This window comes from Equus caballus, chromosome 1 (assembly GCF_041296265.1).
Source record: "Equus caballus isolate H_3958 breed thoroughbred chromosome 1, TB-T2T, whole genome shotgun sequence".
Taxonomy (NCBI): domain Eukaryota; kingdom Metazoa; phylum Chordata; class Mammalia; order Perissodactyla; family Equidae; genus Equus; species Equus caballus.
This window is the reverse complement of record NC_091684.1, coordinates 105431616-105444536: the sequence shown is the minus strand read 5'-3', so window position 1 is coordinate 105444536 and position 12921 is coordinate 105431616. Positions and strand designations below refer to the sequence as shown.

The window sequence follows — 12921 nt, the reverse complement described above, 5'->3', positions numbered from 1 at the left end:
ATCTTTCATATTCCATATCAAGAAGAGGGTCATTTTTCTGCCAAAATAGCCTGTTATCAGTTTCCCCAAGGGTCTCTCTCTCTCTCTTTCTCTCTCTCATTCTCTTTCTTTTTTCAATTGTGAAATATTTTATGCATGAAAATGATCCATACAATATGTGTGTGTGTGTGTGTGTGTGTCTGTGTATATTTAGTATGTATAGAGAGACAGACAGGCAGACATAAACTCCCCGGACCCACCACCAAGCTTAAGAAATAGGTCATCTCCGATTCAGTTTGGCTTTCTGTGAGCTTCTCCCTGATCACATCCTCCTCTCTCCTCCCCACCTTCTTAATTATCTATTGCTGTATATAACAAACCACCCCATGACCTAATGGCTTAAGGGAACAGGCATTGTTTTGCCCCTGATGCTGTAGGTCAGCATTTTGGGCTGGGCTTGGTTGGGCAGTTCTTCCATTGGTCTTGCTTAGGCTCTCACATGTGCCTGCGAGCGGCTGGCAGCGTGGCTAGGGGCTCAGGGTCTAAGATGGCCTCGCTCATGTACCTGGCAGTGGGCAGGCCGTTGGCCAGGGCACTTGGTTCTCCCGTGGCCTCTCCTGCAGGCTGTCTCAGCCTTCATCACCGTAGCCTCAGGGTCTCCAGCAGCAAGCAAGGGCAGACACAGTGCCCCCATGCTTTCCAAGCCTCTGCTCCGTGTTACATGGGACAAAGCAGGTGACAGGGCCACACCTGCACTCAAGCAGTGGAAAAGTAGATTCTGTCTTTTCATGGGAGTTGCTGCCAAGTATTATGACCTTTTTTTTTTTCAATCTATCACATCGTTTTCCTCCCATGATTCCTTTGATTTCCTTTAAGAATTAACCACATCTATATGACTGCATCTCCAAGCGATATATGGTTTAGCTGTGTGTATTTACAGGACTTGTAAATGGGATCATATTCTGTGTATTCTGCGACTTGTTTTCCATCCCATTTATTCTGTAACTTGCTTTGCAACATTGTTCATGAGACTGCACATGTTGGTGTATGTATCTCCAGTTCTTTTCTTTTCATTGCTGTGTTGTATTCCATTCTGTAATATACCACAATTACTTAATCATTCTCCTACCAAAGGATATTTAGATTGTTCCTTGTTTTTGCTACTATGAACTGTCTCTGACACATCTCCTGATGCTTATATACAAGAGTTTCTCCAGGACATAGGCCTCGGAGAGGACAGAAAAACTTTAAAACTCTTCAAGTGTGAACGTGTGTGTCTTGTTTCCTGTAGGCCTGTAAACCACCTGGATGAAGCCGTCTGTGCAGTGGCCCCAGTCCCAGCCTTACCTGGGATGGTAAGTTCTTCGTGCCCCTCATTCCTCTTCAGTGAATGTGTTTGTTTCTCCTTCAAAAAATATTTGTTGAAGGCCTATCAAGTTCTTGGCACTAGACTGGCCTTGGGGTGCACAGACAGACAGAGACAGTGCCTGCCCTCCTGCAGTTCATGGTTCAGCTGGGAAGACAGACGCGTCAGCAGCAGCTGCCCTAGAACATGAGAGAGGCCCTGGTCCATCATGCGATGGATGCTACAGAACAGAGAGGGGCCGCCTGACTCAACCTGTGGAAGTTGGAGGGCGGGGGCTGCTTTCTGCAGGAGATGATGGATCAGCTGAGCTGAGCCACAGGAGCTAAGCAGGCGGCACCCCGGAGGCAAGAGAACGCTGTGTCCTGCACTCTGCAGGAAGGTCGAGTCGCTGCAGGCTCAGGTCCCTGTGGGGTGTGGAGGGGGAGGAGGCTGGGTGTGCGGGCAGAGGGGCCAGGCCATGGAGGCTGCGGACAAGCCCTTGTAAGGATGGGCATGAAGCCTCGAGGGGAGCTGGCGCAGGAGAGCAGCATATTCAGAGAGGGGTGGAGAGTGGAGAGGTGCAGTGGGGATGGACTCCACGGTTCTGGGCTGCCTGTGGCTGTGGTCAGAGGAGAGGGAGGCACCAAGGCTGGTCCTGGCTTGTGGAGCCGATTGGCTAATCCTTACAGGGCCCGTGGAAGGGAAGAGAGGCCCGGAGGGAAGGTCTGTGGTTCCTCCCGTGCTGCAGGTGCGGGGCCCACAGGACCCTGGAGGAGGCTCTGAGAGAGCCTGGGGCTGAAAGTGCTTACCAGCTGGTTAGTGGTGGTTAAAGCTGTGGGGACCAGCGGGTTCCCCTGGTCAGAGAGAGTAGGTGAGTAGAAAAGAGGTTCCCTGGGGGTACGACCAGCAGTTACAGGACACGCAAAATGAGCTCATGAAGTGACTGAGAGGGACACCCCAGGAAAACCAGGCGGGGCTCCTGCAAGCTCAGGGAGGAGAGTTTGAAGAAGGCAGGAGCACAGTGTCCTTGATAAAGAGAACCAAGTACTCGTGCAGCCCAGTGTCCGTGGTGGGGGGCAGAGGGCAAGCAGGGGCGGTGGAGGAGTAGAGAGGGTGAAGGAGAGACTCTGGGACATCTGTGTGAGGGAGGGAAGGTGGTGTGGCATCTGGAGGAGGACGTAGGGTCAAGAAGGGTTTTAGAGATTGGGGCGAGTTTAGCGTGTTCGTCTACAGAGAGGAAAGAGCCCCAGGAGAGAGGCCGCATCCCAGATCTCGGGGTTGAGCAGGGTCCCTGAGGAGGTGGGAGGAAAGGGTATCTGCCCAGATGCGGGACTGAATCCCGGCCACGTGGAGGGCCAGCTCTTCAGCGGAGATCCTGGGGGAACTGGAAAGAGAAGCCAGGACACAAGAGGGTGCGGACAGCCCAGAATGAGGCCTGGCGCCTGGAGGAGGGCCAGGTTGCTGGTAGCCCAAAGGGGCAAACACAGCCCTTCCTGCCGGCCCGGAGCAGCCCCGGTGCGTCCAGAGGCTGGGCGCCCAAGAGCAAGTACATCTTCTGTTTCCATTTTCTGTGTCCAGCTGCTTCTCTTCTTCCATACTGGGGTGAGAGCAGAGTAGAGGAGGCCTCACTCGCCATCTCTTTGCCTCCCAGGTGCTGATCTTTTCCAGAGATGGCCATGTGCACCTCATGGATGTTGCCAAGCCTCACATCATCTGTGCCTTTGCTCCCCCGAGACCCTACCATCTGGCGGTCCCGTGGAAGCCAATGTTTGTTGTGTCTTTCCACCACCCGTGTTTCCTACTCCGAGGTATGGGAGGGGACCAGGAGGGCCACTGCCCAGCCCTGCGGCCTGCTGGCCGTTTCCCTGACTGTCTCAGGCCTTTCACCAAGCGGAGGGTGACCCCAGCCAAACAACTCCCCACTCCGCATCCCCTCCGCCAGAGGCCAAAAGGATATGCCACTTAGTCCTCAGTAGGCACTTAGATAAAACGCCAGGCAAGGTCTTCTCTCTGGGCTCCTGCTCCTGCAGATCAAGTGAGCCCCTCCCAGCCCAGCCCCGAGGACCCAGCCTTTACAAGCCGAGAGCAGCGCCCACCCACCCACACACCCAGATCAGAGAGACCAGGGAGCAAGTCCTCATAGAGAACATGGTGTTCTTGTTTCATCTCAGGAGACCATCCCGATGAAATTAAATCCACCGACGATGCCAAGAACATCCAAAATTCTCTGTTCTATTTTAATTTTGAGGCCTACCCACTCCTGGAAAACATCTCAAGAAATTGCAGCATTCCTCAGTCTGCCCTGACAGCTAACATGGGCTTCCCCCATGAGCTGCCCTTGGAGAAGAGGTGCGAGAGTTTCCTCCAGAAAAGGTAGGGTTCTAGCTCTGCGCGCACCCTGGCCAGTCTCTGGGGAAGGCGCCCCAATCTCTGGGGAAGGCGCTGTGGGGGCTGTTTGACGGTGAGACCCTCTGGCCATTTACACTCCCTCCTGTGAAGGGTGCCCCGGTCAGAGCCCAGGAGCCGCCCTCTGCTTCCAGCTGGTGCTGGGGAGGAGCAATGAATACCGGCTGGCGGAAAAGAAGGGCTGCCCCTGCTGTTCTCTTCCTGTCGAGACCCTCTTTCCTTTCTGCTTGCTCGATTCTTTTTTTTTTTAAAGCATATTCAGGTTACTAGATGCAGTCTTCTAAGACGGGGGTTGGCAAACTATGGCTTGAGGGCAGATTGGGCCCATGGCCACTTTGCTAAAGGGCAGTTTCCTGGGAGCCGTCGCACCATTTGTTATGTCTTGCCTGTGGTGGCTTGTGTGCCACGGCAGCGGGGCTAAGCCCAGAAAGCCTGAAGCCTCTCCTTGCTGGTCCTTTCTGGGAGACGTTGGCCCACCCTGTTCTGAGGCCCCTTTCCCTGACCCGTTGTCTGGATAACGGCTGTGCGATGCGTTTCTCCCCTTCCCTTCCCCTCCCCTTCCTGCTGCCCCTGTCCTGCCAGGACCTACTGGTGCTCCTTTCTGCTAGAAAAGCCTGATGACCTGTGCTCAGTCCCTTTGGGGAAGCAGGTGTCTCCTCGAATCCGTCCGCAACAAACGAATGGTCGTTTGCAGGTTCTTGGTGATTTCTGCCGTGATCTGACCAGACGTTTTAGTTGGAAGGGGGTCACCAGTGGTGCCCTGGATTCTGTGACCTCTCCAGTGTCCACAGTGTTGTTCCCGACCACCTCTCCTTTCCTCTTTTACCCTTTCCTTAAGGCGAACGCAGTAGAATGGTTCAGACACTTGGGTTTGGCTCCTGACTCCACCACTGACTAACTGGGATACCTGGGGGTAGTTCCCTGACCTCTCAGAGCCTCAGTTCCTCATTTATTGAGGACCCGCAATGCGCTGGACTGTGTGGTGGACGTTGCCGTGGCGCCCGGTCTCCAGGTTCAGCAGGTGTTCAGTGAGATGCTGCGAAGTGCTAGGCGCAAGGCGCTCGCTCCTAACTGGTGGGTCCAAGAAGACGAGGGGATGGTCCCTCCGCTCAGTCCCTATTCTGCCTGGGAAGATTCTAAACATCCCTGCGAGGAGGCCCCACAGCTCCTCCTTCACGACTGCACTTCCCTGCTACATTTGGCTCCTTCCTGGGCCGTGGGGGCGCCTGGTGGCGCTCAGTGTCTCCGGAGGGAAGCACGCCCATTCGCCGGGAGAGGAGTGTGGCCGCTCGGTCTGGGGGAGGACAGTGGAGAGGGTCAGTTGACTTTTCCCCAGACAGGGATTTACCAGGAATGCTCGGCTGTTCCTCCCAGGGAGCGTGTGACCCTTGGTGACTTGACTTGATCTTAGGAGACGCAGCGAAGAGTCTAAGGGTGAAGTGTTGTGATGTCCACAGCTTCCTCTCAAGTGGTCCAGGAAAACATTTATAGAGAGAGCCAGAGAGAGACGGTGGTGAGACGTTAACAACTGGTGAATATAGTGATGGTTCATTGCACTATTGCAACTTTTCTGTAGGTTTGAAATTTTTCTGAATAAAAGATAGGGAGAGGTTATGAAATATTATTTACACTATAATCCTGATTTTGAACAAAAGAGAGAAGGCTGGAAATGTGTACACCAATAGTAGCTATATTTGGGTGATGAAGTATGTGTGATATTTTTTCCTTTGTATTTTCCCTATTTGCAACTTTTCTACAAAAAGTACACATAATTTTGGAAAATTTAAAATACTACTTAAGCAAAAAGTTGAGAGTCTGAGGTTAGGTCACGGCTGCATGAGGCCGTTCTCCGAAGGTGGCGGGCCTGGCCTGGAGCTTCCTGGTGCTCTTGCTTGAGGAGGCCCAGAGAACTCCTTGCTTAATGCGCGTGTTTCCATTTCTGTCCTTTCTGTCTAACCCCCTGCTTTCACTGGCTTGCAGAGGGGGAGCCTCCTTCCTACTTTATCCAAAAGCTGCTGGCTCCCCTACCCAAGGGAGTGGGCCCCGGGCCAGCAGCCCCAGCTCTGGGCAGCTCACCTCCCGCCTGGCAGAGGGCCTGAGCAGCTCCAGATGCCTCCGTCCCTAACCAACACTTCCCACCCTCAGCCAGCTGCACATAGGGGCTCGTACTCAGACCCCCACTGACCCTGCTTGGCCCGTGAAACTTGCTGCACGTGCAGAACGACTAGTACAGCAGAGTAATTGCGCGCTGTAGAAAGTATTACTCCTTGTTCCTGAGGTGGAGTATCTGCACTTGTAGACATTTGGAAAACAGGACAATACAAAAGAGAAATTTAAATAACCCATAATCCAGCACCAGAAGTCCCAGTGCCACTATTAATATGTTGGTGCCTTTCCTTCAGGTTTTTTCCTTGGTGTTTTTACTAAGTTGAGATCATGTTTCATGTTCGCTTTTCTTTCTTTTTTTTTTTTTTAGTGAGGAAAATTAGCCCTGAGCTAACATCCACCACCAATCCTCCCCTTTTGCGCTGAGGAAGATTGGCCCTGGGCTAACATCCGTGCCCATCCTCCTCTATTTTATATGCAGGATGCCTGCCACAGTGTGGCTTGATAAGCAATGCATAGGTCTGTGCCCGGGATCCGAACCCCAGGTTGCCATCGAAGTGGAATGTGCGAACTTAACCACTATGCGACTGACCAGTGCCTCATGTTCACTTTTTAATCTGGCTTCATGTCACTCCAGAATATAAATTACTGACTTTTAATTTGAAGAAAACTTCCTTATAAATGTGATGTTTAATGCAGATGCTGCTCCTATGGACAGGGTGTCCGTAAGTCACTTCCCTGCTCCCTGGCGGTTGGGCCTGCTCTAGTAAGAGAAGACTGCCCCTTCTGCCCTGACCTCCTCCACTCTCTGGAACCCCAGAGGCCCGTCCTGGCCCCATGGGAGTGGGAGGGACTCTTCCCCCTCCCCCTTGGCAACTGTCTGTCCTCCCTGTCCACACAGCTTAGCTCCCAGGGCCCACAGCCCAGCCCCTGCCCAGGAGGCCCACAGTGGCTGGGTGCGCTGGAGAGCACTGTCCCCCAGGGAACCTTCTGCAGGGAAGAGGGCCGGAGCCAGCAGGGCTGACCAGGTGGGGCACCGCGGGCTGGGGCAGTGCTTGGGGCTGAACGAGCCACGGGAGCTTGGGGAACAGAAAAGCTCCGGGAAGTGCTCCCTGGGTCTGGAGACCCAGCAGGAGCTGGGAGTGGTCACATGGTGTGGCTGGGGCAGGCCCAGGTAGAAGGAATGAAGGAACGTTTCTCTGGGCCTGATCACAGGGTTTGAATCATACCCTTTGTGGCAGCCCATTTTCCGGATAGGGTCCCGGTGATGACACAGGCTGTAAAGCTGTAAAGAAGGCTTTCCCTCTTCTCCTTGCTCTCAGGGCTGACACTGGGGCTTTCGAAGGAGTACCCCCCAGCGTTTTATTATGAAAATTTTCAAACGCACAGCAGCTTTGAAAAAGATACATCAGTGAACACCCACATACCCACAACACAGATTCTGTCGTTAACATTGTACTGTGGTTGTTTATCACATGTCCATATATGTCCTAAAGATTTTAATCTCATTGGTTTTTTTTTCCTATTTATTCCTTGGGTCTGAAACAGTTTCCATTGGCCCTAAAACGAGGTGAAACCTGAAGGCAGTGGACTCACGTGGCGATAGATTCAAACGTTCAGCCTTATGATACTCTGTCCAAATGATTTTCACCAAACCTGTCCTGGGGACTGTTATCCACAGCCAGCGGGAGCCGAGCCCACCCCAGGGCTTTGAGAGGACACCAGTTAGTCCTCCCACCCTGCCCCAGGCCTGGCCTCTGCTCCCAGCCAGCTGGGCCTCCAGGGCACCATTTCCATCTGGCTCCGCTCCCTGTCTGTCTGCTGCCTCTTGCTGGGTCAAACTTTTGATCACAGCAAGACAGAAGTTTCAGGACACCAGGAGGCAGACAGAAACAGTGTGTGTGTGTGTGTGTGTGTGTGTGTGTGTCCCACTTTATTCCTCGTGGAACACAAGGCCGGGCAAGATCCAGTTCTGTCTACCCAGCTTCCTCCAGAAGGTGGGCTTCTAGGATGACCCCACAGTCCCGGGTCCACAGGGCACACGGCTCCCTTGGCGAGGGGGTGGGCAGGCCCCAAGTGGACACCAGGTGACATTTCCCTCAAGGTTGGAGGAGGAGGGCGAGGGCCGGTGTTCTGACCCGTTTGTTACAGTCCCTGGAATGGAAATGGTGGGCCTGTCCTGACTTTCCTCTCCCTTCTTGAGAAACAAAGGGACAAATCCCTGGAAAACGAGTTACAGACTCATAGACCCCGAGGTGCATACGGTCGGGGTACTGGAATTCAAAGGCTTGTGCAAGGACTTGCAGGTGTTCCAGCTCCTCTCCCACTTGGTGGATGGACAGCCCGTCTTTTGGGAAGATGTACGCATGCACCTTGTCAGTACCTGGCTTCCAACAGTCGTCATCTGTTTCGCCATCATGGGAAGGAAACCTGTATTCGCTGGTGGCCAAGGGAGAGTGTCTCAGGCCACAGGGGCCTTGCCCAGGGGGTTCCTGGCAGTCGGTGTCCAGTCTCTCAGACCCAGGCGTCCTCCCCACTCCCTCCTACCACTGGGCATCGCCAATGGGAACCGCACTCCCACATGCTGGTGCCACGCGGGGCGCCCTCCCAGCTTCCACCTGTTGCTCCACACGGCGGGCGTCTCCCAACACCTCTGCCCCAGGCACTGGTGGGTAACCCTGCCTCCTGGAGCACTCCAGTCCCTTGGCTGCCCTCTCACCTGGGTCCCCCGGGTCCCCGACCCCTATGTGCTGCCTGCCTCCTGATTCAGAGAAAGAGGCACCCTGTCGTACCCAAGGATAATTCTTCCTCCTACATTTGGGGTCCCAGGCCATCTCCTCCCCCAGGACACCAAGACCTTCTCATCCATCTGGATGGTGGCCTCCTCCCCTCCACTGGCTCATCCTAATCAGGGGCGTGTGTCCCCACCTTGTCCCCATGTTAGAAAATAAGCAAGTCCCTTCCCAGTCCTGCAGCCGCCTTCTTTCTCCTCCGCCCACAGCCCGGCTCCTGGGAGCCACGGTCAACACACGCCTCTGCTGTCCTCTTCTCCTGTCAGCTCCCCAAACCGCGGCAGGCCCACCAGGGTCACCCCCCACCTTCCCAGCCCAGCGTCCTCACATGCTCAGCTTTATGCGTCTTCCCTAGTATTGCCACAGGGTAATTCTTAGAGGTGCCTTTCAGGGTGATGAGTAGGCACATTGGAATGGCGACAGTGGTGCCCACCGGCCCTCCGGAGACGGTGGACTCACTTCGAGTCCTCACCCGTCCCCATGCTGGCCAGGAAATGAGGACAAAGATTGATGACTCATTAGTGTTTTAATTTGGAAATTAAGGAGGCTGAGCACCTTTTTGCTGTGTATGTGGTACGTTTCTCTCTCCTCCTGTGATTTGCCGGGACTTTTCCTGTGGTTGAGTTCATTTTCTCCTGACTTTGAGTTCTTTGTCAGCATGTTGCGACCGGTTTTCCTGGTGTGTCTTGGGATAGGAGTAATTTTCCTACTTGTTTAGCCCAAACGGAAGCTTCCTGTCCTGTGGCTCGAGTTTTCCGTCCTCCCCAGGCTTGGCTGCGGTCTGGGGGCAAAGAGCCCCGGATTCTGGTGAAAGCGCAGCGCTGTGACCGGGGAGACGGGGCCCTGTGGGCGGACCTCAGTGTCCTCACGTGTAAACTGGGGACCGTCGGCTCTGCTCCCGGGACAGCGCCTGCACACGCGTCAGGGTGAGCTGTACTCGTTACTCGCTCACGGAGAAGCCCTTCTGCTCACCAGTCATAGATTTTAAAAATCACCCACATTTTCTTTGAATACGTTAATGGCTTTATTATCAGTCTTCCTTTTAAAACTTGTCCTCATTCCATCTCTTAAACCCGCCCCTGGATGGCCACTCACTGATTCGGGGTTGTTCTGCCCCCGAGCCCGCAGCTTCCCTTCCACTTGTCTCAGCAGTCGCAGGGGAATCGCTACAGTCAGCCTGACTGAGCGCCTACTGTGCAACAGGGCCTGTGCTCAGTGCTTGGCGAGCATAGTCCGATTCCTACTGTTGTTATTGTCCCCACTGTACAGCGAGGAAGCGGAGGCGGACAGCGGTCAAACCGCCCGTTCACAGTCATCAACTCACAGTGACGGAGCTGGTTTGGAACACAGCCGTGCAGGTCCGAAGCCGGAGTCTCTGACCTGGGCACACTCAGCCCCCGCATCCCCCGCCTCCACGGGCAGGGCCGCCCTGGTGGCACAGAGAGGAAAGACGAGGAGGGTCTGTGAGCGCCTCGCAGACGGGATGGAGGGTATATCGTCAGGGAAAAATGCAGGGTGCACAACAGCGTGTCACACACTTTCATTTAAGTATAAAAAAAAGATTATTTGCACGTCTATGCTTGTGTGTGTGAACAATTTTCAAGGACTTACAAGGAGCTGTTAATTATTGTCACTTTGGGAACAGGAAACAAGGGTCTCAGGGGAGAAGGAGATTCGCTTTTAATCGCATACCCACTTGCAGTCTTTGATTTTTTTAAAAACAGCGACGTAAGGATGACTATTTTGAGTTAAAAAGCGTTTTAATGCCTTGAGTAGCAGACACAGCTCCATGTAGACGTCCCACAGGCAGAGCCTCCAACAAACGCAAAGCCGCGGTCACTGTCGCCCCTCCTCTGTGCACCCTGCGCTGTTTGTCCTCCTCGCTCGCACAGGTTCCCATGGCAGAGGCCCCGTGACAGCCCGCACCGGCTCCACCTCCGCCTCCACCTCCACCCCTCACGGCGCCTGCGCTGGGGCAGAAGGGGCTGAATCCCGGGTCTCTCTGGCTTTTCTGTATTGAACATGCATTTATTTGCTATTAAAAAAATAACTTCCTATTTAATCATTGATTGATTGATTGATTTTGGTGAGGAAGATGGGTCCTGAGCTAACATCTATGCCAGCCTTCCTCTAGTTTGTATGTGGGACGCTGTCACTGTATGGCTTAATGAGCGGTGCACAGGTTGGCACTGGGATTGGAACTGGCAAACCCCAGGCCACCGAAGCAGAGTGCAACTTAACCACTGTGCCGCCTGGCCGGCCCCCTAACCTCTTGTTTATGAGAGCCCCAGCTCCGAGGGTCTTGTCTTCAGGAACCCTCCCAGGCGGGTGGGTCCCTTCCTCCTCGCTGCATTTCTCCTCTGCTGACTTCAGTGCCTCCTGTTACAAGTGTCCTTTCACTCTGACCAAACTGGGGAGAGGGAGGGGCTGTCTGAGTCGCTTTGATCTTTCGGACACTTGACCCAGTGCCTGTCTCTGGGAGATGCTCTAGAAATGTTTATTGAATGGAATTGCTGGCGTTCGGCTGCATTTACCGTTGGTCCCTGCACACAGGCTGTCAGTTCTTAAATTCACTGTGCCTGCTGTCATGGTCGCTGCCTGGTTTGGAATGTCAGACCCACCGTCCATTCCATGCAGGCGTGTCCAGTGCCTGCTGCGCCTGAGGCTGAGGCCTGGGGACACAACAGGAAGCAATGGGTCGCGTGCCGAGTCTCTCACATCAGCACGTGGTGGTCACCGTGTGCCCTGGGGCCCTGGGGTTGGGGGACGCAGCCCCAGGCGGGTTCCTCTCACTCCAGCTGTGTGGCCCGCAGGTTGCAGAAGCTGGAGACGAGCAAGGAGAAGCAGCAGGATCACTGGACCCGGCTTCGGAGGTATTCGGTCCTCCTGCAAAGAGAGAACCTCAAGAGGTGACGGTGGCCACCCCGGCTCTCGGGACAGGGCGGCAGCAGCAGGCTTCACCCCAGACGCCCTGCGTTCAAGAGAACAGGACACAGCGAGGAGCTCAGGAACCCCAGGGCCCAGCCTTGCGCCTCGGACCTCCACAGAGCCAGCAAGGGGAGGGTCGATTTAGGGGCCTCAACTGCCAGCGGTTTGTCAAGTCCTCAGGTGGGCAGATGGCCTCCCGAATAAACGGCAGCGTTGTTTCCAGACTCCGCAGTTGCTGCGTGTGTAACCCTTCGTTCCCACCTGGGCCAGACCCCAGCAGCGCCCAGGCAGTGGTCTCAACAGGAGGCCCAGGCCTGGGGGGACCACTCACCTTATAGACCCAGGGAAGCCTCCTTGCTCCCATGAGCAAGACGCCTGGCCCTTCCCCGCTACTGTAGGGTCCCCCTTTCTCTCCCCACTTCTTTTCCCTCTGTGCTGGCTCACCGCCCGATGAAATCACCCTGGAGAAGCTGAGGCTCAGAGGGGTTGAATGACTACCTGAGGTCACACAGATGGGAGAGGCAGAGCAGGGCCAGGTGAGGTGGCAGGCAGGAATGGTGCCACTAACGCCCCTCGCCTGCTGGCCTGGGACCCTCGAGGAAGCTGGGGGCCGGGGGCACCGGCAGGGCAGAGAGGCAACTTTCTCTTCTCTAGAAACTGCCCTTCCCAGAAAACTGGGTGGAGGGCCCCTTGGGGCCTGAGGCCTGTGCTGCCTCTCTGAGGACACTGTGTGGTGCCTTCGAAAACTGCAGGTGGTTAAGGTCCCAGCCTCCCCTCATAACCTGCCCACCAGCCCCCACTGTGTGCAGGGTTTGGGACACCGCTGCTTTCGTGGCCCCATCCACCTCCGCCCCTGGGTCTCACCTGCTCCTTGTTGGCATGACACCTCCCTCTTGGCGCTGGTGCTGACTAGCTGACGTCCCCTGGACGAAGGGGTCCCCACCTGCGACACTCTGCCCCTGGACCTCCCCACCATGGGAACGAAAACACAGCAGAAACAGCTCAGAGAGTAATCCTTTCCCTCTACACAGCAGGCCCAGTGGCAACTCTCCTGCCACGAGGGAGGAGGACTCGGGATGACGGTCTCGGCCTTCCACCACTGGAATGCAAGGGGCTGACAGTTCCGGCCCTCTGCCGTGCTTCTGTTCCACACGTGGCCCTGAGTAAGCTTGTGAAACGCAGATCTTATCGTCATGCCCATTTTCAGCAGCTGTGGCACGTGCCCGTCCCTGGAGGGCCATGGAGGTCAGGACCCCCAAACTAAGGAGGGAGTGCTCTCTGAAGAAATGACAGTGACAGGCCGGGAGGGAGGATGGTGGGAGGGGTACTGAGCAGGTCAAGACCACGGAGGGCTGAGTGGGCTGT

The 12921-nt window shown here is 55.1% G+C and overlaps 1 protein-coding gene across 9 annotated transcripts in view; it reads left to right on the top strand.

Moving 5' to 3' along the window:
* Positions 1-12921, top strand: part of WDR93 (WD repeat domain 93) — a 58830-nt gene that overhangs the window by 40609 nt on the left and 5300 nt on the right. For 4 of the 9 annotated variants that reach the window (XR_011438428.1, XR_011438426.1, XM_070266500.1 and 1 more), the window contains 4 exons: positions 1271-1334; positions 2976-3132; positions 3496-3697; positions 11442-11780. Coding sequence is in view for 6 of the 9 variants with exons in the window: in XM_070266500.1 (XP_070122601.1) it covers positions 1271-1334; positions 2976-3132; positions 3496-3697; positions 11442-11541 (523 nt within the window). In the remaining 3 variants the exon portion in view is untranslated. Of the gene's footprint in view, positions 1-1270; positions 1335-2975; positions 3133-3495; positions 3698-9897; positions 10119-11441; positions 11781-12921 lie in introns of those variants that run through there. The other 5 variants (XM_005602784.4, XM_070266476.1, XM_070266508.1 and 2 more) reach the window with 3 other exon arrangements.